The 22,748-nt window shown below is 51.9% G+C and overlaps 1 protein-coding gene across 4 annotated transcripts in view; it reads right to left on the bottom strand.

Annotated features, from left to right (window-relative positions):
* Positions 1-22,748, bottom strand: part of VAC14 (VAC14 component of PIKFYVE complex) — a 61,478-nt gene that overhangs the window by 19,308 nt on the left and 19,422 nt on the right. For all 4 annotated transcript variants that reach the window (XM_065848082.2, XM_065848080.2, XM_071814228.1 and 1 more), the window contains 4 exons: positions 22,425-22,569; positions 22,098-22,163; positions 11,841-11,991; positions 1,268-1,400 (listed from right to left, as the gene is read on the bottom strand). In XM_065848082.2, the coding sequence (XP_065704154.1) occupies positions 1,268-1,400; positions 11,841-11,991; positions 22,098-22,163; positions 22,425-22,569 (495 nt within the window). The remainder of the gene's footprint in view (positions 1-1,267; positions 1,401-11,840; positions 11,992-22,097; positions 22,164-22,424; positions 22,570-22,748) is intronic.

The raw sequence follows: 22,748 nt of genomic DNA on the forward strand, positions 1-22,748 counted from the left end.
GCTCATCCTGCTAGAGCCGGAGGGAAAAATTTGAGGTGGCCGCAATACAGAAGAGCTTTTAACTAGGACCCAGCCCAAGCTCACTATTGCTCTAATTGCCCTGCTCCCTTAACGAGGAACAAGGCTGTTTGCCTGCCAAGAGTTGCTCAAAGCAGGGGCTGTGCTGACCAAGAAGAAGAGGGTGGACATGACAAATGGGATATTTTCTCTGCCCTATTCTGAGATCCTCATACGACTAAACCAAACATTTCCAGACTGCTGTCAGGAGCTAAAAACCATATGCTTAACTAGATTTTTTTGGGGGAAGAAATGTAATGCATTACATTAAAATTTAACCTAAGTGTGGGGAAACCTCTGACAACAGTGGCTGCAACCCTGCCCTGCCCAAGTTTCATCATTTTTGCAACCTGCCACACTTCGTCTTGATGTTCATCACTCATGGGATGAATCCAGTGACAACTTTTCGGCACACTCTAGGGCTGCCCAAGCAAGTACAACGCAACACCTGGCTCAGCTTAGCAGATTTGAGAGCTCTGCACACTTTATTTTCCAGTCACAGCGATGTGACCCCCCCATCAGTACTTTGTGCCTTCGGAGAGGCAGCTCTGCTCCCCCACAGGAGCGGGGTTTGGGTTGCATGCTCTCCCTATGTTCATTTTGTTGCCGCCTCCCTGAAAGCAAGGGAGGAAAGCCCCTTCCTCCCACCGACCTCCTCACCGATTTCTCCACCCCCCTTGACTGTTAAGCCCGTTATTTCCCAGCAAGCTGATGAATTGGTGTCCCTTGCCCCAGATTTCATGGCATTACGGCTGCTGCGCTGCCAGCTGCCACCACGCTTGGCTTTCCAGCCTCTGCTCCTTAAAAAGCTGAAGCAAAACGCACCAGCTCTAAGCACCAAAACGCGACTTAGGGGGACGAGGCTTTTGCCGGGCGAGCATCTCACTGAGCCGAGTGGAAAGATTCACTTGACTTGGCACCCTGAATGCAAACCTGTCCTCATGCTCCGGCTGGTCTAGTTCTGTAATGAAACGGGCTCTGACAACGCTATTTAATAAGGAGCTACTTTGCCTCTGGGGATGGGACGAGCAATATGGTGCCTCGACATGTGAAGGGCAAGTCCCGTTTGCTCCGAAACTGTCTGTTGGTGAGCAAGGGAGGCTTGCAGAAATGGTTTTGGCTCTGAGGGAGCTGCTCGACCCCATCATCCCCATCCCACCCTGCCTGGGGGTGCTCGGGAGCTTTGACGAGGCTGGTGGGGTGCTCTGACCTGATGATGAAGGCGCCTCTGTTCTCCAGAAGTTTCCGTTCGCTGCTGAAGCGCTTCAGCAGGTTGATCATGAACTTGTAGAAGTAGGAGTTCATGGTGGGGGTGGAGGGCGAGCACTCCAAGCCTTTCGCACCTAGGGAGGCAGGGGAAGAGGAGAGCAAATTAGAGCAGCCAGGGCCCTCCTGTCAAGTGGTCTCAATCAGAGAGCAGACACCTAAAATACAGTCGCACCACTCAGCAGAGCAGAGTTGGCACATGAAAAGATTTCCAAGCCTCGCATAACCCCATTTGCTGGGTCCAAGCAGAGCCGGCCCTGCTGCAGCTCTCTCCATCCTGGGGAAAAGCGTCTTGTGGTAGCCCCAGCCCTCGAAGCAGCACATGGGGGTGAAATGGACTTTTTAGGAGATTGTCCCAGAGCAGCTCAGCTTCAGCAGTTGATAGCAGAAGAGTGCCCAAGGCCCTAGATCAATAGGCATTCCCGTCTCCTCGGATACAGCATGTACACTTATCCCAAAAAACAGGCTGCTGGCGAGTTGAAGAGCCTTTAATCCAACCCCACATGCCACAGATGCCCCGAGCCCAGCACGCACATAGCAGCACACACACATGTTCAGCTCTGGGTCATGGCACGGCCACTGGTTTACACTCGGTGACGTGATTCCCCCCCAGCAGGAGCCACTTGGTGTAACAGTGTCACGTACAATGTGCCCTGGGGCCATCATAAAGTACTGGTCAAAACACAGCAGAGCTCCAAGCTTAGAGATTGTACCAAAAATTGGGTTTTTTTCTTTTTCTTTTTGGTGTTCACTGTTTGCAAAAACAGTTTTTAAGAAAAGCAGCTGAAGGGTGGGGAAGGGAGGCTGGCACGAAGGAGCAGTGGTCTCTCCAGGCTGGAGCATCCCTGCTGGGTTGGGGCACAAACCCTCTCACTGCTTCTGCAGCAGCCATGGTTTCTGCCCAGAAGGCAAACAAGACTTCGCTTTGAGGCGGCAGCTGTCACAGATCACATTTATAAGTCTCACAGGCAGAAAATTACAGTTAATGAGAGAAGCAAGAAGGGTGTGGGAAGCGCCTCGGCCAGAGGGAAGGCACAGGGTGTGAAAGCAGAGAGAGGAAAAACGGCCAGGAGAGATGGGGTGCTCAGGAGAGCCCAGATGTGCTCTGCCATACTCAGACCAAACGCACCTCCAGGACGCAAAGCTCTAGTGTTTCCTCCTTCGGTACTTTGCTTGGGGCTGGGGATGTCTCATGGTACGGGGAAGGGATGCTCTGCGCCCTCCTGTCGTGCCGGGTGTCTGGAGATGAAGCCTCTGCCGAGCAGCCAGCATCCTTCTCCGCAGCCCTCAGGGCCATAAATTCCCTCGAGATGGGCTCCTATTGCTTGTTTAACAGCAAATGGCGCCCCAGGGTGTAAGGTGCATGGGCTGATGGTGCAAGCTTGTTAAGTCACTGCTTGTTAAGATGTCCTAACTTGGTCTGAGACTATTTTCAGGGCAGGTAAGCCAGGGACAGCTGGTGAAGGGGCATCTCCCAGCTCAGGGTACACAGAGAACATCAGAAAAAATACCTCTTCAAACCCACCAAGTGTCGGGAGCTGGCAGGTAAAGATTGCTTTTCCCACAGTGAAACTACAGGGGAGATGGTTTATTTAGCAGGATGGTTCTCAAAGCAAATGTTTGCAGAGAGGTTTTAAAGGCGGCTTTGCAACAAGGGGAGCTCTCTCCCTTAATTTCTCCTATGAGAAGCTCGTGTCTAACCCTGGTACGGAGGGAAGCTGGCACACAAAAGTGTCCCAAGGTTGTTCCCCCCATCCTGAGAACAGTAAGTCTTTCCATCAGATCACTGAAGGAAACCCGAAGAGTTTGATTTATGTGTGTTGTCTGCTTCTACCGAGACTCAGCAGAGCATGGAGCAGCCAATTAAAGATGTAATCAAGCCGCCAAAACCCAGGAAAGCTGATGGAAAAGCCACTGGGCTGTTTTCCACCCTGCCTGTCCCAGTCATACACAGAGATGCAGACGTGGGCTCAGCCAGGGCAGCTGCCCCAGGCTTGGATTTAGCATCCAAGAGAACATACACAAAGGAGAATAAAATACGAGGTCATTGGGAACAAAATTCAGTGTCTCCTGCCCGCTGGAGCCAAGTGTCCACCCTGCCTCGGTGCATTCGAAACCCCAAACCAGGCTTTGAAGCAGGGATCTCCCGGAGCACAAGTGTTTGCTGTAGCATCGTGTTTCCCCTCAGCTGTGGGGAAGATAATCCGGGGAAAAAAAAAAAGGATCTAGCTGAGCCGATGTGCTCCAAAACAACGGCGTGTTTGTTCGAAGGCAGGGGGTGCCCGGCGTGAAAATCCAGGCGCGCCCCTTGTGTCGTCACTCCAGCTGCTCAGTAAAGCTCAAAAGCGGGTTGAGAAGAGACATGGTCTGGACAAGGTGACACGGAGCAGCCCTGCCTTCCCACCACGGCTCAGCCTTGCATCTCCCAGCCTATACCACGGGCAGAGCCTCAAAAGCAAGCCCTGGTCTTCTGTCTGGTGCCCAGGCTGGGGATGGGAGGTGAAGAGCAGATGGAAACCATCTTTCAAAGCTGCAAAAGTGATATTTTTTTGTCTGTTTTGTTAGCAGTGATGAGGCAGCCAAACCAGAGCTGCACTGCAACCCAAGAGTCAGGAGTGGGCAGGACATCACACCTTCACCGGCACCAGCTAGTAACGCCCCAACATTGTAGCTTGGCCAGGGGAAGGTCTGATCTTGGAGTTTTTACCTTTTCAAGACCCCAAAATTGATCTCTCTGATCCCTTGTCTCTGTTGGCAGCAGCACAGGCAGTAGCTCCTGCACAGCATTTGCTCTGTGCAGCCCAAACCATGACAGATCCCAAAATACATCCCAAGGGAAAAACAGAAGCAGCGATGTGCACAGGACGAAGCCCAGGAGCCACACGGCTACGAATGTTGGTGCAAGACAGACCAGGCAGAAGCAGCCTCAGATCTGCACTCCTGAGGTGCTGTTGTGTCTCCTGCATCTCCAGCTGGAGTCTCGGAAGGATCCATTGGGTCAGCTGAGCATCCAAAAGCCAGAATGGCCTCAGAGATAAGCTCCCAGCTGCAATCTGCAGGATGATCAACCTTCAGCCTCCTGTCCTGCCACCTTCTTTCATCGACTCACTGCCGAACCTCCGACCCTCCTGCCCAGCCGGGGTCAGGGAGCTGGGAGCAAGGAGGGACTTAGATGCAGACAGCAAAAACAAGCCTTAGCCCTGTTGTTTTAGGAGAGAAAAGCGTGATGTGAGGGTCTGCACACCCCAGGGAACAATTTCATCATCCTTTGCCTCTGGGAGCATCCAGACTAAACTCAAAAGGGATCATTTCTCCATCTCTTGCCCACTTGGCGCCCAGCAGCTACGTCTGCGTGTCCCTAAGGAAGCTTTCCAGCACGGCATGCTGTGCCAGACCAGCCTTGCCAGTGCTCTCTAGGGTAACACCAGGGGTGAAGGGGTGAGAAACCAGCGTGCAGGAGCCTCCCAGGTTGCAAAAGGCTCAACCAAACCTCAGCTGGAGTTTAAAAGGGCAATACTTTTTCCAAGCAGGCAAAACATTTCTCTTGCAAAACCTCCGGATCCTCTAAACTTCCCATTTGCTCTGCATTTATGGGATGTCTAGGAAGCGGCTGGCACCTTATCTGCCATCGTGTAACCCTTCCTGGGGTAGCCTGGAGCTCAGCTTGTCACCCCGCGGGTTACAGCTTGGCACCACGGCATCCCTGGCTTGACAGAACCATAGAAGCAGCTTGTCAAGCGTTTCTACGAAGCACGAGAGACAAGCAGAGAGAAGTGTTAAGAAAACTGTGGCTTAATTAATAGAAGTTTGCACCTCTCCCCCTTTCCCTGAAGCGAGACTTTGCAGATCCGTAACCTGCCAGCTCAGCTGTTAACGTACCCGGAGTGGGGCTGGTGGCACGTCACGGCTCTGCTGCCTTTTTATTTAATCTAGAATAGAGGAGGGAGCTGGAAGAAGAAAGATCTCTGCTCAGAGAAATGACGAAACTCAGCCCAGATACCAGCTGTAATGGGAACAAACAGGAATTTTGGGCCCACAGAAACATCAGAGCAGTGAAACAAGAATCGGCAGAAAAAAGCTACGAAGGCACATGGAAATTGCAGCTCCGTGGCTGAAATGAATCCGCACCATTCAGCCGACCTGGATGCTTCTCAATGACTGCAGCATCCTCTTACATCCCAGGGTGCTGGGCTAACAAATCCTTTCCTGAGGCAAGCTTCACAGCCTGGGGTGGAGCCAGGCACACAAGTGCTTCTTGCAACACCTAAACCAGTGCAGCATCCATCCCCCCCACCCATGGGTGACAGCTCAAATGGAGCGCGGCGAACACCTGCCCAAACCCCCCTGTGTACCCCAAGTGCTCACTGGTGGTTCGTACCGTTCCCATCGCTCACGTGGCCATGCCATAAATCAACCGAGACAGGCAATTAGGGATCTATATTAAGGCCCTTATAAATATATATTGTATAGCTGCCTGGAACATTCAGGCTGTCTGGTTGCTTGATGGGCTGAGTTGTCTCAAGACCTACAGTGGCCAAAGTGTCCCCACATTGCTCCTGGGGAGCCTGGCAGAGTCTGACATGAACTTGGATTTTCAGCTGCAAAATGCTGGACTTCACTCTGGCAGAAAATGCAACTTCACTAATTTACCGTAATTGGTTTCAAACTGGTCTTAATTAAAACTGGTGTGGACTTGCTTAACTCCATTTAAACCAAATTTAAGTAAGATCGGACCAGAATTGATTCCTTTCTGAAGCAAGCTAAAGCTGGGTAAGCTGGTTAAAAAGTATCCACAAGGGTATTTGTGGCGGTTTAGCTAAAATGATTTAGCACAATCCCTAATTGAAGCAATTTCAGCTCGGATACAGCGAGGGTAAGCTAAGAGCTGGTGGGGGCTGAGCATCCTTCCTACCCCAGCGCCTTCCTTGGGGCATCACATTTCCAGCTCAGCTGGAGAAGGATCTCCCACGGCTCCTCCGGGAGCAATTGGGATAAACCCAGCAGCAGCCAGAGCTGGTCCAGGAGCCTTCGACCCGCGTGGGGCTCGTGGGAGCCGGCGCTGCCAGATGGTGCTCGGTGAAACCCCGAGCGGCGACGTGGGAATCAGCGTGGCACCCCCCCCGCCCCCCGCGGCAGCTTTCCCCAGGATGTTTTGAATTTTAGCTTTTGCAAACACGGGCAGTGAAGCCTTGTGGAGCAGGATAAAAATAGAGCTGTTAAAAAGGCAAATCCTCCCCACTGCCCCCCCCCCCCCCAACCCGTCGCAGGGCGTAGCTGGAAACAGATGCGAACGTGTTGGCAGCTCAGCTGGGCTCTGCAAAACCTCTGTTCTCCCCTCTCTGGAGTGCAGGATGCTGCTGAGGAAATAAAACCACCGAAATCCTGGACCATATGGCCTCGGGCTGTGCTCAGCTGCTTTTGCAGGGCGGTCCAGACCCAGGCATGCTTCTCCCCTTCCTATCTGGCTAAAGAGCTCTGGGTTTGCAATTCCTGAGACTTCAGCATCTCACCAGAAAACAGGTACCCAGATGGGCTGGGATATGTATTTTGATGCCAAATGAGGCTTTTGATGAACTGATCCTCTGGCTTCCCCCACTAAATGCAGGGTCTGTGTTTGTGCCTGCCTTGGAGGAAGGCAGCAACGATAATGCTGATGGGTTGCTTAGGAACGTTAGCAGTCCACTACTGGATCATTTTTCTCAGTTAAGGTAAATCAATAAGTAAAAATGCAGCAAGGGTATAGCTCAGACAATGTAAAGGAGAAGAAAATTCTCAGCAATGCTGCAAAACCAGGAACAGTTAAGCTTGGTGGCGAGTTTAGGGTGGACTAATGCTACTGCATGGAAAGGTGAAGCACATGGAAGATAACCTGCAGGCAGGAATGAGAAGAAACAGGCTTTGCTGGGCAGTTTCTACACCAATATTAATTTTACTAGTTTAATTGTTTTAATGTCATTCCTCACCCCACTCTCCAATTCCCTTGCAGTGCCTTGGGGAAACAGAGGCAGCTCAGCAAAGTAACTACACAGGGGGTGTTTGTCTAGAAGTGATCTTATCTACATCATCATCATCATCAGTCCCTACAGATCAGCAATCCTGGCTTTTATTCAGGAATCCTCAGCCTTTCCAACGAGCCACATACTGTAGCTGTCTCAGGAGGAATCTAAACCTGAAGGTGCTCCAGGGGAGTTGCGGCTCTGGTGTGGATAGTTTCTCCCGGGGCTTTCTGCAGGATCCCAGCACTGTCACAGCAGAGCGTCCAGGAAAAAAAAACAAATCACCCATTTCTTCTCATTCCTCTCCAAGAGACAGGAGAACATTTTGGAAAGTCAACCCTCTTGCACAGCTCCATGCCAATAGGGCAGGAGATGGCAGAGCCACTGACCATCAGGAAAGAGAACGCTGAGCTCAGAGCACTCAGGAGCAACAGGTCTCTCCTCTCTTGCTTGCTCGGCTCTTCTGCTCCCTTCTGTCACACTCCTGATCCTGGCAAAGCTGTTGGAAACCAGCTTCTTTGAGATCAAGAAGTCCACGGTGCAACATCAGCTGTCACCTTGCCCTCCGTGGAGAGGATGAGTATGGAGCGGTTTCCCTTCTACCCTTGCCAGTTTAACAAATCCAAGCCATCTGACAATGGGACAGCTTTTCTTTCCTCCCCTTCACAGACCCCATGCATCCTACAGACTCTCGCTCGGTGTTTTTAGAGGCCAGCCTAACATTCTCCAGACCATATGGAGGTGGTACCTTCTGCTGCACGGCCATCTCTGCATATCTATGATTACACAAATGAAGTGATAGAAAACGTAAAGGGAGTGGTTTGGCTCACTGAGAACAAAAGCCCTCAAAGAGATGGCGACAGGAAACCCCTATCACAGCGCATTTTAAGCTCGGTCCAGGCACTGGAGCGCCGCTTGTTCTCCCGTGGGGACACGGCAAGTGTGAATTCAACAGATGATGTTTCTCTGGGAAATTCCTTCAGAGTAATCCAGCGACTCCTGTGATATCCACGCGCTGCCGGTGGAAATCAATGACCTCACGTGAGTTAGTGCAGCCACGTATGGAGTCAACCTCCCAGTAAACTTCCTACAGTGTGAGGTGTTCAGGGGGTTTGGCACTGTCCCCATCAGCTCCGGCAGGATGCCAGGCAGGAGACACAGGATCAAGCCAGAGATGAAAGAGCTGCTTCTGAAACAAAGGGTCATAACCACTTCTTACAAAGCTGTGGAGAAAGGAAGGAAGAGATGTGTGTAAGAACTACCCTGTATGAGGCAGCAGATGGTTTTGGCATCCTTTTGGAGAGAGCTTTCTCCTCCTGTGCAGGGAAGAGATGGAGACTGGGCTGGAGGGCTTGTCCTTGTGCTATCACAGAATGGTTTAGGTTGAAGGAAGCTTCAAAGCTCACCCAGTGCCCCCCCTGCCATGAGCAGGGACATCTTCACCAGACCAGGTTGCTCAGAGCCCCGTCCAGCTTGGCCTGGGATGTCTCCAGGGATGGGGCATCCACCACCTCTCTGGGCAACCTGGGACAGTGTTTCACCACCCTCATCGTGAAAAATTTCTTCCTCATGTCCAGCCTGAATCTTCCCTCCTTTAGTTTAAAACCATCACCCCTTGTCCTATCGCAACAAGCCCTGCTAAAAAGTCTGTCCCCACTTTTCTTACAGGCCCCTTTTAAGCACTGAAAGGCCACAATAAGGTCTCCTTGGAGCCTTCTCTTCTCCAGCTGATCACCCCAGCTCTCTCAGCCTGTCCTCCCAGCGGAGCCGTTCCAGCCTCGGATCATTTCTGTGGCTCCTCTGGCCCTTCTCCAGCAGCTCCATGTGTGTCCTGTGCTGAAGGATCCAGAGCAGATCCAGCACTGCAGGGGAGTCTCACTGGAGTGGACAGACAGAATCACCTCCCTTGATCTGCTGAACTTGGTGACAACGACTCTTGGGTTATCTGCTACTTGTCCCAACTTCTACTCGGCTAGCAAAACAAAGCAAAGCAAGCAGCTGGACTGCCATTGTACAAACTTGATGGGTCCTTGTACCATGAGCCCAAGAGGTGGGGAGGTCTTGGGCACAGCCCTGCAGACCTTGTCACAGAAAACCGGGCAAAAGAGAGCCAAGGACAGACTGATGGAGCTCAGCACCCAGCCAGCCTCTCCCAGGGCTGCTGGAGCAGGTCGGGAGATGTTTGGTCTCCCAAGAGGCGCTTGGCTGGGCTGGCCCCAGCTCATTGTGTTTGGAGAAGGCGTCGAGGGCAGCTGACCTTACGTAACTGGAGAACAAAGCGGCTAAATAAAAACTGGAGCTGGGAACGGGCTGCGGAAGTGGGACACGGCTTTCCTGACTAATCAACCCAGCATCTGAAGGAAACTGAACTCAATGGCAGGGAAACAACTGCATAAACACATCCCAAGGGAAGAAAGGAGTTAGAGGAAGCTGGGGGGGAAGACCACGGGGGCACCAGCCCCTTCCGCCCTCGCCACTCGGGTGGCAAAGCCTGGAGCGCCGAAACAGAGAGTGCAGCATGGAAACCTGCTGCGCGCTCAAAGGTTTTACAGAGTGCCCATGCTTCTTTACCTGCAAGCTACCGACTGCATCCTTAGACAGGTAGGAGAGGAGCAGATCCAAGCACTGCCAGCTCCAATAGCATCTCGGTCTAAAGTGTGCTGATAGGAATGGAATGATTTAATCCCAAGGAGAAGCACTGGTACGCACAGCTGTCCCTCCAACAGTGCAATAGCATCCTACTGCTGAGAAATCGTGGTGCTAGCCAGGGAGGTGTGTCTGGAGAATGCTCCCATGCATCCCCTCACAAAACCAGTGACCCTAGAAAGGGGAACACCCTCTTTTCAGTACCAGAACCTTATGTTTTTTGCCTGGGAAGGGCTGAACTCACAAACACATCAGCCTGCGGGGCAGAATTTGGGTTTACTAGCTCTCACCGTCCATCACTACCCCAGATCAAATACAGATGTAGGGATTTCCACTAGCCACCCTCCTGCTCCCAAAAGAGTCCCCACCTTCAAACAACCTTCCGACAAAAAGAGTCTTCTCCAAAAGCCTCTGCTTTTCCAGGAGTAATCCAGGAGGGTCCCGGCCCAGCTGTGACCCCGTGATTCCCCCCGGAGCTGGAGCCCAGCAGCTGATCCACTGTCAGCCCTGGGTGGTCAGAGCCAGACAGAACTGGGGCCGTATTACATGTCCAAGGCCAACAACTTGACTCGTCTCCCTTCTCCAAAAACATCTGCCTTTGGGTAAAAGCCAACCACCCTGCAAAGCTCAGCCCCAAATAAATTTTGAAAGAAACAATTTTCTGGTGCATTACAAGGAAGAGGAAAGCAGGTAAGGAAGCCAGAACCTGTGTGGGGGCACAATTTCCCCATACTGGGAGCTCCAGCTCCGGCAGATCCGCTCAATGTGGGGAGAGCCAGACTCTTTTCAAACGTTAACACTTCAATATAAGCGAAGCCAAGTTGCTCTTCCAGATAGCTAACAGGGGCCACAGCAGCCGTTAGGATCCACGCCATCCCGCCTGCTATTTTTAGCTCATCCACAAGGAAGGAAACCTCAGACAAGCATCAGCGCGAGCTGAGCTGCGGCTCCTCAGCTGCTCGGCCAGCGCCGCGGGAGCTGCTCCACCCCAGCAGTCTCACTTCTGACCCCGGGAGGATGGAGGAGACTTGTGGAGGGCTTGGATTGTACCCCCACCCCTCCACCACAGAGCCTGCTACCGCGAAACAGGTAGATCTGAAAAAGAAAAACCCACTCAAACAACCCAAAACCTGATCTGGTTGCTGGCACAGACATTTTTAAGCCCAGGGAGGGGTGAGTGATCCAGGATCTTCAGAGAAAACAAAGCCTGGTGAGTGGAAAGCAAACCCTCCCTCTCCGACGGTGATTTTGCGAGGCCATGTGGCCACGTCCTGTGCAGGGAGAGGCAGCCTTGGCTTTGCGTGTGGGTTGCGATCCAAAGCTGACATGAAATGTGCTTTTGGCCGAGACGACCTGGCCCGGGGAGTACAACAGGGAGGCCCTTAAATAGCAGCAGCCGAGGAGAAGGGGCAGCCAAGCAACCGCGAAGGATGAGCCACAGACGAGGGAATGTGGAAAAAACTTCCTATGTGCTCGGATAATTAATTAAAGGCTTTTTTGTTTTTTTTTAACTACTGAAGTCCCCAGAAAATAGGATTATCCCTCTTCACCTCTCTCCTGAAGTCCTGCTGGACACTCAGAGGAAAACAGCAGCCCATAGTCAACCTGGGCAGCCTTGAACAGGCAACACCACAGGCACAGACTGAACCTTCTGCAGGTCTGTCTATAGTTTGGACACCTGGGCTTGCAGCCAGCATCCCATCCTGAACCAGTTTTAGAGCTTTGAGTGTTTTCACAAGGAGAGAAGCCACTGGTACCCAAAGTCCTGTAAAAAACAGGACAACGCTGACATCCCTCCACACTGGCCCCTACAGCATCCTGCTGCTAAACAGAGTCCTATGTCCCCAAAACATGAGCCAGAGCTGCAGCACTCACCAGAGGAGCTCAGCTGGCTGGTCCTGGCTGGGATGTGAAGTTCCACCGGGCCAGGTCGCACATCGGAGCTGTCAGAGGGACCGTGACCCTCTGTCTGTCCTGCTGGGGAAGATGCAATTTCAGCCAGCACTTCCAGGTCCTTCAGGATAACCTGTGGAGAGAGGGATGGCGCGGGGTGAGCAGGCATGGGGGTGGCGGCAGCTGGCAGGGCGACCTTTCCTTTCCAAACCCACGGCTGGAGAGGGCGAGATGGGGAGCAAACAGCAAATCTCAACACATCAAGAAAGGCATAGGGAAAAGAGGGCTACCTCTGGGGCTCCAAGTAGAAGTTTCAAATGATTGCAGAGGGAATGAGGCAGGAAAGAGAAAAGGGGAGGAAAAAAATAATGTTTCTGCTCAGGGAGTCCCAAGGGAGCATTTGAAATTAATTTATGCAACCAGGAACAGGGTTTGCTTCTCCCTCTTCTCAATTTGGGGAGCCCTGGGCTTTGCTTCCACACTCTCCTTCACAACCACAGATTTGGGACAACGCCAGCAGGAGCATAGGGATTTCTCAGGGGCAAACATCCCTCTCTCCCCCCGGGTCAGCTGCCTGCACTCAGGACATTGAGGCAGAGCTGCCATTTGGATTTCATAGCTCTTTCCTTCCAGAACTCACCGAATTAGTCTATATATAGCATTTCTGGAGAAGCTGTTACAGGGTGGGTGTTTTTTTTCATCCTCAACCCTTCTCATGTCTCAGGCTATTTTGGGTCCCGCTTCATTCAAAAGTCCTTGGGTCTAGATGTTTCATCAGCCATCCCTGATCTCAGAGTGTAGCAGGGCTGTGCGGAGCAGAAAGGCTGCCAAAAAGGGCCGATTGCCATGTCTGACCAGTCAGCATCCAGCACAGCACATCCCCGACCACCCCTCACCCACCAGCACAGTGTTCCAGCCTTTCCATGTATTCTCACATGGCATCTTCCTGAGGAGCTGCAGTTACAAGGGAGTTTAAGCTTTAGATCTATTAAAAAACCCCTTACACCCTGAACAAAAAAGCCAATTACTTTTTTTTGTTTGGATAGTGTAGAACTTGAATATATGACCTCTAAAGATCAGAGATACAGGAGCCCCTGGGTTTCGCTGTTGCACAGATATCTTAAGCTGTGGAGGTGGTTTTCTTTTTTTTTTGTTTTTTTTTTTTTTGGGGGGTGTGTGTGTGGTTTTTTTGTTTTAAATTAGGGCTGATTTTTTAGCCCCTGGCGGTACTTGAGCAGCAGCGAGGTGTCCAGGCTTAGGTGCAGCGCTGGCCATGGGGAAGCAGCCTGTTGTGGGCACCAGGAGGCTCCAGCACGCTGGGGAAGACCCTCTGCCTACAAACGTGATTAAGTCCCAGTCTGTGGCTCCCCAGGGGAGGAAAAGAAAATAAGACAACAACAACTTGTACTGCTGTCCCTGAAGAACATGGCACCTCCGTGATGCTGTCAAGGATGGGACCTGGTTGCCAGCACAGCAGGTCACTGCCATCACCAGCCTTCATCCAGGGAAGGGCCTGTGGTCCCCGGCAGAGGAAAGACCTTGGTCCTCCCTCTCTGACCGGCTTTCAAGCATCGGTGGCTCAGATAAAGGGAGGCTGACAGAGTTTTGTTTCAAGCAGAGGATGCTCCTGAGCTGAGCTCATGATTCCTGGTCTCCTGAAGGCCCATGGTTCTCTGGTGGTTAATCACATGGCTCAGCTGAACTTTCAGCCTTTGAGTGGGGAAGGCGGTAATTTGGGTCTCAAACTCTCACACCTGGGAAATAACACTCGTACACGTTTCTAAATCTCATAGTCTTTGGCTAAAACTGGCAAAAGAGACTCAGGACTTGGCTACCAGCGCCAGTAAGTGGGTGAGTGCTGGGACTCTGGTTCATGCTACTGATGTTGCCAAAGCCAACACAACCAGGATGACGTATCCTACCATAACAAGGCCATAACAACACATGGCTGATGTACAGTATGAACCAGCCACCCATGATTGCCACCACTGCTATCCTGGTGCCCCTTCCCAGCCCTCCCATCTGGCTGAGGGCTTCAGCTATTGTCCAGCACAGACCTCACCAGCAGCTCCCACTGCATCAGGAAACAGGACTGAGACCCTGGGCTGGGCAGAAATCACTCCTGCTGCCTCCCAAATCGTTTAGAGCCATGTCTTATCCTGCAAGGTTGAATTCTTGATCCAGTCTTTCAGAGCCATGTGCCAAGCCCTATCTCTGAGATGCGGCTTGGGCTCGGGATGCTCCGGCAGCGATGGGCACCAGCGAAGGTATGGCTGTACCTCTTGAGCTTTGGGGAGAGGTTAAGAGGTGTCCCCACAAGCCAACTGCGCAGGTCACAGGCAGGAGGTGATAAAAAACAGCACAGGCTGGATTTTACAATTGGAAAGCTTAATGGAAATAAGAAGCAGGAGGGATAGGTACACAAGCATCTGGAGGAAGAGGAGGAGCAGGCAGCCGTAAAGACACAGAGTTTTCCAGCCGTGGGAAAGAGGCAGAGAGCTCCGGCTCCTGCTGCTTCTTCCCCACACACTCCAGAGCAGGTTCCCAGCTGGGGACGGAGGAGAGCCAGGAGCGCTTGGTATGCACCGCACATCCCTGCGCAAAGCAAAGCTGGAGCCAGTGGCTGGCTTTGTGTGAGCGAGGAGGCTGTAAGAAAGCAATATCCTGCCATTGCCATGGCAACAGGCCGGCTGCGCCAGGAGCCAGCGGGTCCCATCCATCAGGAGCTGAGCGGCCGTCGGACCCAATCCCAATGGCCAGCCTGGACGAGCAGCCACCAAGGATGTTTTCCCAGCCTGGGAGGGATTTCCATGAAGGTTTCTGAGTGGTGGTGAGATGTAGGGCAGTGTGCTCCTGCTCCGGGCGAGTGTGGGGCTGGTTAGCGTGAGCTGGAAGGAGCGGGGAAAGCAGCATCGTGATGGAAGTGGGGAGACCTGGCTGACGTCACATGGGGATGAAGAGCAGCAAGGAGGGGGATGAGCTTTTTGCACATACGGGGAAAAAGGAGCAGGTTGTCAGACAGTTATAAATGAGCTGTTATAAATAAGCAGCTATTTCTCCTCCCTGGGAATAGGCAAGATTTCTTCCTGCATTGCCCCCAGAGCACAGATTTTTGAGGGCACACAAAACTGTTGGTCTCTCTGGCTTCTTCAGATTTAGGTCAGGTTAATTTGCCACTTGTTCTGGTTGAACGGAGCGGAGATCAGCTCTGCTGGTGGTGGCAATGCAGAGAAAGAGCAGGAGAAAAGCAGCCCCCAAATGGCACATGGTGGAAGGATACACCTCCCACATGCAAAGCATCACCTTGATGCTCCCGGGGAGGACTTTCCCTCTGGCCAAAATGCTGAGCTGGCCCTGGCACATTGCAGAGGAAAGGCAGGTGACCCCAAATCCTGGGGAGTAAGATTTAACACCCTGCAGCACACACTGACTACCAGGGCAGGCGGCAGCAGCAGCTTCTGGGGCGGACACAATGGCAAGGACGGGGACTGAGCTCCTGAAGATGCTGTCCTTGCTGGTATTTATGGAAAAGTTAAAAAAAAAAAAAAAGGAAAAGATTAAAAGGCCTGAAAGACCTGTGTGCAGCAGGGAGGTGCTCAGAGGTAGCCTCGGGTGTCCCAGGGCAATGAAATGGGGCACAGGACGCCAGGATGAGGTTATTCTTGCCAAGGAGAAGACGGGAATCCAGCTGAAGCAAGATGCCATCAAGAAGGAGAACAGGAAGGTTAAGGGCTGCAAAGCACTTCTTCAAAGGACACCAAGATCAGGGTGGCTGTAGAAAACCCCGTGGCATTACCAGCTGAAGAGCAACCCAGTGGGGACCAGGAAAACAGAGAATGCTGATGGTGCCTTCTCCTGCTCCACTGCCCCAGCGCAGCCCCTTGCTGCTGCAGCGGACACCAAGGCTCCACCAGAGGCCTTAGTTTATTTTTTCTCCCTCCAAACCTTTTAGCTGTAGCCAGTGGGGGGGAGGTGAGCACAGGCTGGCAGTCCCGGAGCCAGGAGCAGCCAGCAGCGGGGCTGGCCGAGCCCCAGGCACACACGGTGTGAAAAGCAAACTTGCATTCCCCCTGCCTCCACCGGCTTTAAAGACAGCAAAAGAAATGAAAAACCACCATTAATCTTCCCACACCAATTTAACCAGACCTCTTTTCAGGTCCGCGGCACAGCAACTTTTATCCTATGGTCTTGCCAAAACCTGTTTTTTTTTACCCCGTTACAGCCGCTGGATTTCAGCCTGTGGCCAGGAGGGGATAGGGAGCAGAGGGAAGGCAGCGGGGCTGGGGGTTTCTCCTCTCCTCCCCACAGTAAATCTTGCCAGGTTCTGCTAACACACACTCACAGCATCAGCAAATGCCGTGGAGGGGGGTCACTTGGTATTACAGCCATAACCACCCAAAACCTGAAAACTCGTTATCTCCCCTCCTGTAAATCTCCCATTTTTTCCCTGCTGCGGCTGTGTGAGGGCCAGACCTGCAGCACCCTCAGCAGCAGGAGCATGAGCACTGTCACAGCTCAGAGCACCTCTAAATAAAGTGTTTAATTAGCACATGGGGAGCATAACATGCATGCCACCTGATGCCAGTCACAGGATGGGATGCCGGTGAGCTATTCCTTCACGCACCAGAGGGAAGGGAAGGAGCCAGGACAGGACCAGCCACCGCGACAGGGCTGGAGAAAACCAGAGCTGTCCCGGAGCATCCCTGCAGGCCACACTGTGGTAGGTCAAATACCTGCAACGCCTTCAAATTCAGCACCCAGAATCCCAGCACTTATGACAGACAAAGGGTTGGCTTTTCTTTGCTGCCTTGTCTCCCATCCAGTACACCCCTCGGCACCCAAAGCCAAGCTCACCAAATCCTGCGTCCTTCACCTTCATGACCCCCTGGACCCACCCAAGCCAGGTCTCTGGGACACCGATTCCCTGCGGCAGGCAGGTTTCCTGTGGTTTTAGTTTGCTCCACGATGTCACCCAGGAATGATACAGGCACCACCTTGAGCCCAAACTGCCAGTTTACCACTAGTTGTTCAGTATAAGTATAAACTGTATTTGCATACGTACACGCTAGCCTTGCAATTATGGTCTGGAACTGGTGCTGAGCCAAGAAACTCCCTGTGGATCGTGCTCTCCCCAAGGAACTTCCTATTCCTGCACGATGCAACGCACATATTATCCTTCAACCCAGTGCCCTTGCAATGCCTCGAGTCCTCGGAGAAAGCATCACCCCACTCTGCCTTCAGACTTCTGCTCGGGGGCTGTTTCCACATACAGCAAGCTGGGCTGACCACATTTTCCACCATCCAACTGAAATTATACACCTCTCTCTATACACCATCATTTCAGTCCTGAGCTCATCCTCAGCTTAACTTCCCTCTTGAAAACGTGTAGCCTCTCCGCTTCAGCATTGTGTGGCTTGAGTCTCTCTCTGGAGAAGCTTTAACAACAAAATAATGAAAATAAAAGCCAAGCACATGTACATTAGAGTTCTCCTCTTTGCAGTCTTTAGTTTACACCCTCTGCTTTGCATGGGGTCACAATATTTTGGCTGTGGTGAATAAAATGCCAGAGCACAATGGCTCTAACACCAACAGAGCAAAGCTCCAAACCAAACCACACTAAAGCAGATATTCACTTTGGCACAAGTTTTTGTCAGCTTCATTGTACTGAGAATTGGGTGTGATGGGAGAAGTTCGCCAGGATTTAGCAGGACAGCAGAGCTCAGAAAGCAAGACAGAGACCTGGGCTTCAAAACCCCATGGTGCTGTAGCAGGGCACACAGGAGAGGTGTAGAACTTCATAGCAAAGGAAAGAGATGAATACCAGCGTATCTGGGGTTCATAGAATCATAGAACAGCAATTGCTTACAACCCTGTCTCTCCTGGCTGCCTCCGTGAGTTCTTTTTCTTTTCTTTTTCTTCCCTCCCCCCTCATTTTCCCCCTATAGAATCACAGAATGGTTTGAGTTGGAAGGCACCTTCAAAGCTCATCCAGTGCCATCCCTGCCATGAGTGCCACATCAGGTTGCTCAGAGCCCTGTCCAGCCTGGCCTGGGATGTCTCCAGGGATGTGGCATCCACCAAACAGGCTCTGATAAAAAGTCTGTCCCCATCTCTTTTACAGGCCTTTTAGGAGTACTGAAAGGCCACAATAAGGTCTCTGCAAAAAAGTTCTTCCTCTTCTAGTCTAATACTGGAAACACAACAGAGGGGCAAAACATTTCAGCTCACCATGGAGAAATTGGCTTGATGGTCATGCAGACGTTCAAAGCCCATCACGACTTCCACAGGCAGCGGCAGCCCAGGCTTAGCTAAACCCTCTCTAGGAAAGGGCACCAGCTCCTGTCCAGTGCCAGGAACAGATTTCTGCAGCATGCTCAAGCTATGAAATCATTTGGATCTCTTGCTGTATTCAAAACCTTGCCTGGCCTCTGCATAAACACAGGTAGGTTTTCACGTTAGCAGAGTTTGAGAGGAAGCTGAAGTTTACCCTCCTTCACATCCAGCTCCACCTCATGCATCATTCCTGCATGAGTCAGATAAAAGTCCCAGCACAACTTCCAACCTCCAGCAAGATTGAGAGCAGCAGATAAGCAAACAGGAACATGTTCCGCCGTAAAGAAAAACCTCCATTTTGGAGCCGGAGAAAGGAAAAACGAAGAAAGAAATCCAGCAGCATTGCTGTGTCATGGTTTCCTCAGCGATACCCTCACCGCCTGTTGTGTCCACCTGAACTCAGCACCTGGGTCCAGCTGGGAAGGACTGAACAGTTACTTCAGGAAGCTGCTGTTGCACCAGGAGCTTGCCCAGAGAGATAACTCGAAGAAGAACAGGTCTGCTTTTCAGCAGTGCCTAGCAGCAGCGGTGCTTTTAACCTGTGGGGGGAAAGGTACAACCCACTGCTCCCAAAAAAAGCATTCCGGTTTTGACTTTTCACCTTTTCTAACATCAATTCTTCACCCAGGTGTCAAGGCTGCAAGACTCGCTGCGATGAAAGGAACAGCTTGAGCAGAAAAACCCCCACTCTCAGTGGGGTCCTGTTAGTCTTGCAGCTGTGAGGAAGTTTTTAAGCACATCAAAATTTAACCAGGGCTTTTAAAGATTGCCTTCAAAACCACGTCTCAAATGCGGGCCGGCGCATCTCCCCACCGGGGAAATCACGGGAACTGGCGCGAGGTGATGCAGTGCAGCATCTGACAGCCAGGAATCCTTGTATCCTGACTTGTCTACATATCAAAGGGAACTGCTTGCTTCAGCTTCGCTCCAACTTCTCCGGGCTGCCTTTGTGAATCTTAACTAGGTCTCTTGACCATTTCTTTCCTGGCGCCTGAGAACTGGGTAGGAAGGGTAACAGGAGAGAAAGCAGAGATGACTCAGGACACCGCAGATGTACCGTGAGATACTGGCCCCTGTTCAGCATGGTGGAGGTGGTGCAACACCTTGTGCTACTTGAATGATAAAAACAGGTGTGACAGCTGAAAGGGCACGAATCCAGCTCCATCCAGTGTGAGTCTCTCCTTGCTTTGGGCTTGATTATTTATGGCAAGTGCACAAAGAGACTTGGAGCAGCTCAGCAAGACCAGACCTTAAAAACAAGGTGTCTGAGCAAAGTCTTTCAGCCTGGTGCAAAGCCCTGACCAGCACTGACCCTCCAAAGCCAGATTCTCCTTTGGCGAGACAAGCTAGCGTGAAGCGACAGCTTCAGGGTGCATCTGGAGAGCATCTAAATTGTGTTTGGGGCCAGGGGCTCTGTAAAAGGATGTTCAGCTTTGCTGGGAAGAAAGATGGTATCGGCACTGCTGTCCAGCCAGGTTCCCCCGGAGAGGGCAGTATCGCAGGATGAAGACAGCAAAAAAATACCCTGAAGATGTGTTTACACCTTGTACTACACAATACAACATGCGGAGCCCTATCTGGAAAGGGAAGGGAGGTGCTTCCCCATAAGAGAACTGATGGGTTAAGCTCACACAGGACCCCACACTAACCCGGTGATCCCCAGCCCGTGAGCCAAAAGCTTCTGGGGATCCTGATCTGCTCCAGGACAACGTGAATGTGCATAAAATACTGGAGTGAGCAGGAGTAATGGCTGAGAGAGCACCTTGCATTCCCTTTCCTAACAGACACTGACACTGCAGGTTTGCTAGCTCAATCTGTCCTCATCGTTCCCAAAAACACCCAGTGCAAAAACCCCCTACTATTTCCGTCATTTCTATTTCCTCTGCAGAGAGCAGCAAATCTGGTTGGGAGCCAGCTGAGCGGTGGTGTTTAATGGATTGACTCGTCTATGGATTTCCTTAAACCCCCCTCCCCTCCAAACATTTAAATAAATAGAAGACAGGATTAAATAAATCAGCTTAAAATTACTTTTGAGCCATTCCCAGTTATGTCACATGGAGGAAATGCATCACCAGGGTCCTTTCTTCACTGCCTTTTTCAAATATTAATAAGCAGTGTAATTGCAACATGACTCACAGCAATCTCCTGCCAAGCTGGAGAGACTATCTGCAAGATGCAGGCTTTCTAGAGCGTTGCAAAGGCAGATGTGTGCTTGGGGACTCTTTTGGAAAGGTTTGCATCGTAAGCAGCAGGGTATGGAAAACAGCCAGGCAGTCTCTTGCCTTTGCAAGCACAAGTCATTCCCTCGCTTGCTTATTCCCTTCCCTCCTCTCTCAACAACCCCCTCGCACATGGGATTTACTGCAGGGTTGGGGTTTGATGTCCTAAGCATGTAAGGCGAAGCAGAGAGCGTGTGATATTTATTCCATGAGGAAGGTCTGGCCCAAAAACCCAGCCGGGATCACTGGCGGCTCATGGCATGAGGTGTTCAGCTGACAGCAGAAGTGCTCCCGGTGCCCGGCCAGCTCCACGCTGGAGCTGCCAGCCTCCCACCCAGGCACTAGAAATGCCCCAGGGTGTAACAAAGAGGGGGCGAAGACAACAAAGGTGCCAAAATTCAGATGACTGGAAGGAAAACAGAAGGGTGAGGAAGAAAGACAAGGAAATTGGAAAATGGTGCAGCATCTCAGGAAGGGAGCAGTCTGGAGACGAAGAGCACCATGGTGGAGCAAGGCACAGGCAGGAGAGTGAAGGCAGAGCTGGTTCACTCACAGAATCACAGAATGGTTTGGGTTGGAAGGCACCTTCAAAGCTCACACAGTCCAACCCCTGCCATGAGCAGGGACATCTTCACCAGATCAGGTTGCTCAGAGCACCGTCCAGTCTGGCCTGGGATGTCTCCAAGGATGGGGCATCCACCACCTCTCTGGGCAACCTGGGCCAGTGTTTCACCACCCTCGGTGTAAAAAATGTCTTTGTGTCCATCCTGAATCTCCCCTCCTTTAGTTTAAAACCATCACCCCTTGCCCTATCGCAACAGGCCCTGCTAAAAAGTCTATCCCCATGTTTCTTATAGTCCCCTTTTAAGTACACAAAGGCCACAAAAAGGTCTCCCTGGAGCCTTCTCTTCTCCAGTTGAACACCCCAACTCTCTCAGCCTGTCCTCCCAGCAGAGCTGTTCCAGCTTCGGATCATTTCTGTGGCCCTCTGGCCCCTCTCCAGCAGGTCCATGTCTGTCCTGTGCTGAAGGATCCAGAGCTGGACCAGCACTGCAGGTGGGTCTCACCAGAACAGAGCAGAGCGCTCCTTGCTGCCTGATTTTCTTTGCTCACTTCCAAGTAGACCGATTCCCAGACAACCTGATGCCCCTGGGCATCTCCTGCAGCCCCATCAGGCAGGGTTGATGCTGCCATGCTATCACTGGGTGCTGCTTAACCATCCCATGACTTGGATTTTGCAGCACTGGTCAGAGTACGATCCCCTCACATCTCTACAGAGCTGTCACAAGGCACTCAAATTCACCAAGGACTTGCCCATGACCCAGCTCCCTGGGGAAGACACCAGCTCTGGGACCTGAGTTCCCACGTGTCTTCCCAGGTAGGCAAAAACAACTTTTAGTAGTTGGCTTGGAGAGATCAGCTCTCAGAGATGGAGAGGAAGGTTTATACAGATAGAGGATCCCAAACACACCAACCTGAGACAGCCAGACTCCAGCTAGGCAGTTACCTGCAGGCTCTGCATTGGGTCTTCTTTAGTTTAGCCAACACAGTTAGACCCCCAAGTGCCAGCACTGGCCAAGCCTCACAAAATTGCTCAGTTCAAACAAACAAAAAAAAACCCAAAGCCCAGCTGGATGTGGGGACATTAAGCCTTGAGAAGGACTTCTGCAGCAGCTGCAGCACTCACCTCATCCGACTCGTCTGAGAGGGTCCGGAGCAAGATAGGGAAGAGACTGTCAGTGTGTCGGAACATCTAGAACCAGAAAGATGGAGGGTATCAGTCCTACAGGCCTGCTTATCCTCCACCACAGGACCTCTCGCCCTGGGGGAGGCTGCTGAAAGCTTCATCAGCATTTTCCACCTGAGCTGGGTACTCAAAAAAGGCAGGTGGACCCTTGGTTGCAATGCTGCCAAGATAATCACAGTCAATTCAACAGCAAGGAGCAGGGTGGGAGCAGACAAGTGCAGTCCCACAGGGCGAGCAGCAGGCTTGTATGCGGTGTCCCCGACCTACCTTACGAGGAGTCTTGATGTACAAGTGGTAGAGCCATTTCAAGACTGCAATTCTGGTCATCATCCCAATGGATGTGTCATGAAGGTGGCAGTCCAGCACCTGAACTATTCCATCCAGGTTCAGGGTCACCTGGATCCTCTCAGAGCTGCATGGAAAAGAGAGAGGTTGGTTCAGCGCTGGATGTCCAACACACTCCTCCCATGGTGGGCAGGTCTACAACACACCAGAGGCTGCATCAAACATCTCAGCTCAAACCCTAAGAAACCTTGATTGTCCCCGTGGCCTGCTCCTGTCCCACTCAGCCTGGCCACCCCCATCTCTTAT

This window comes from Patagioenas fasciata, chromosome 13 (assembly GCF_037038585.1).
Source record: "Patagioenas fasciata isolate bPatFas1 chromosome 13, bPatFas1.hap1, whole genome shotgun sequence".
Lineage (NCBI taxonomy): Eukaryota > Metazoa > Chordata > Aves > Columbiformes > Columbidae > Patagioenas > Patagioenas fasciata.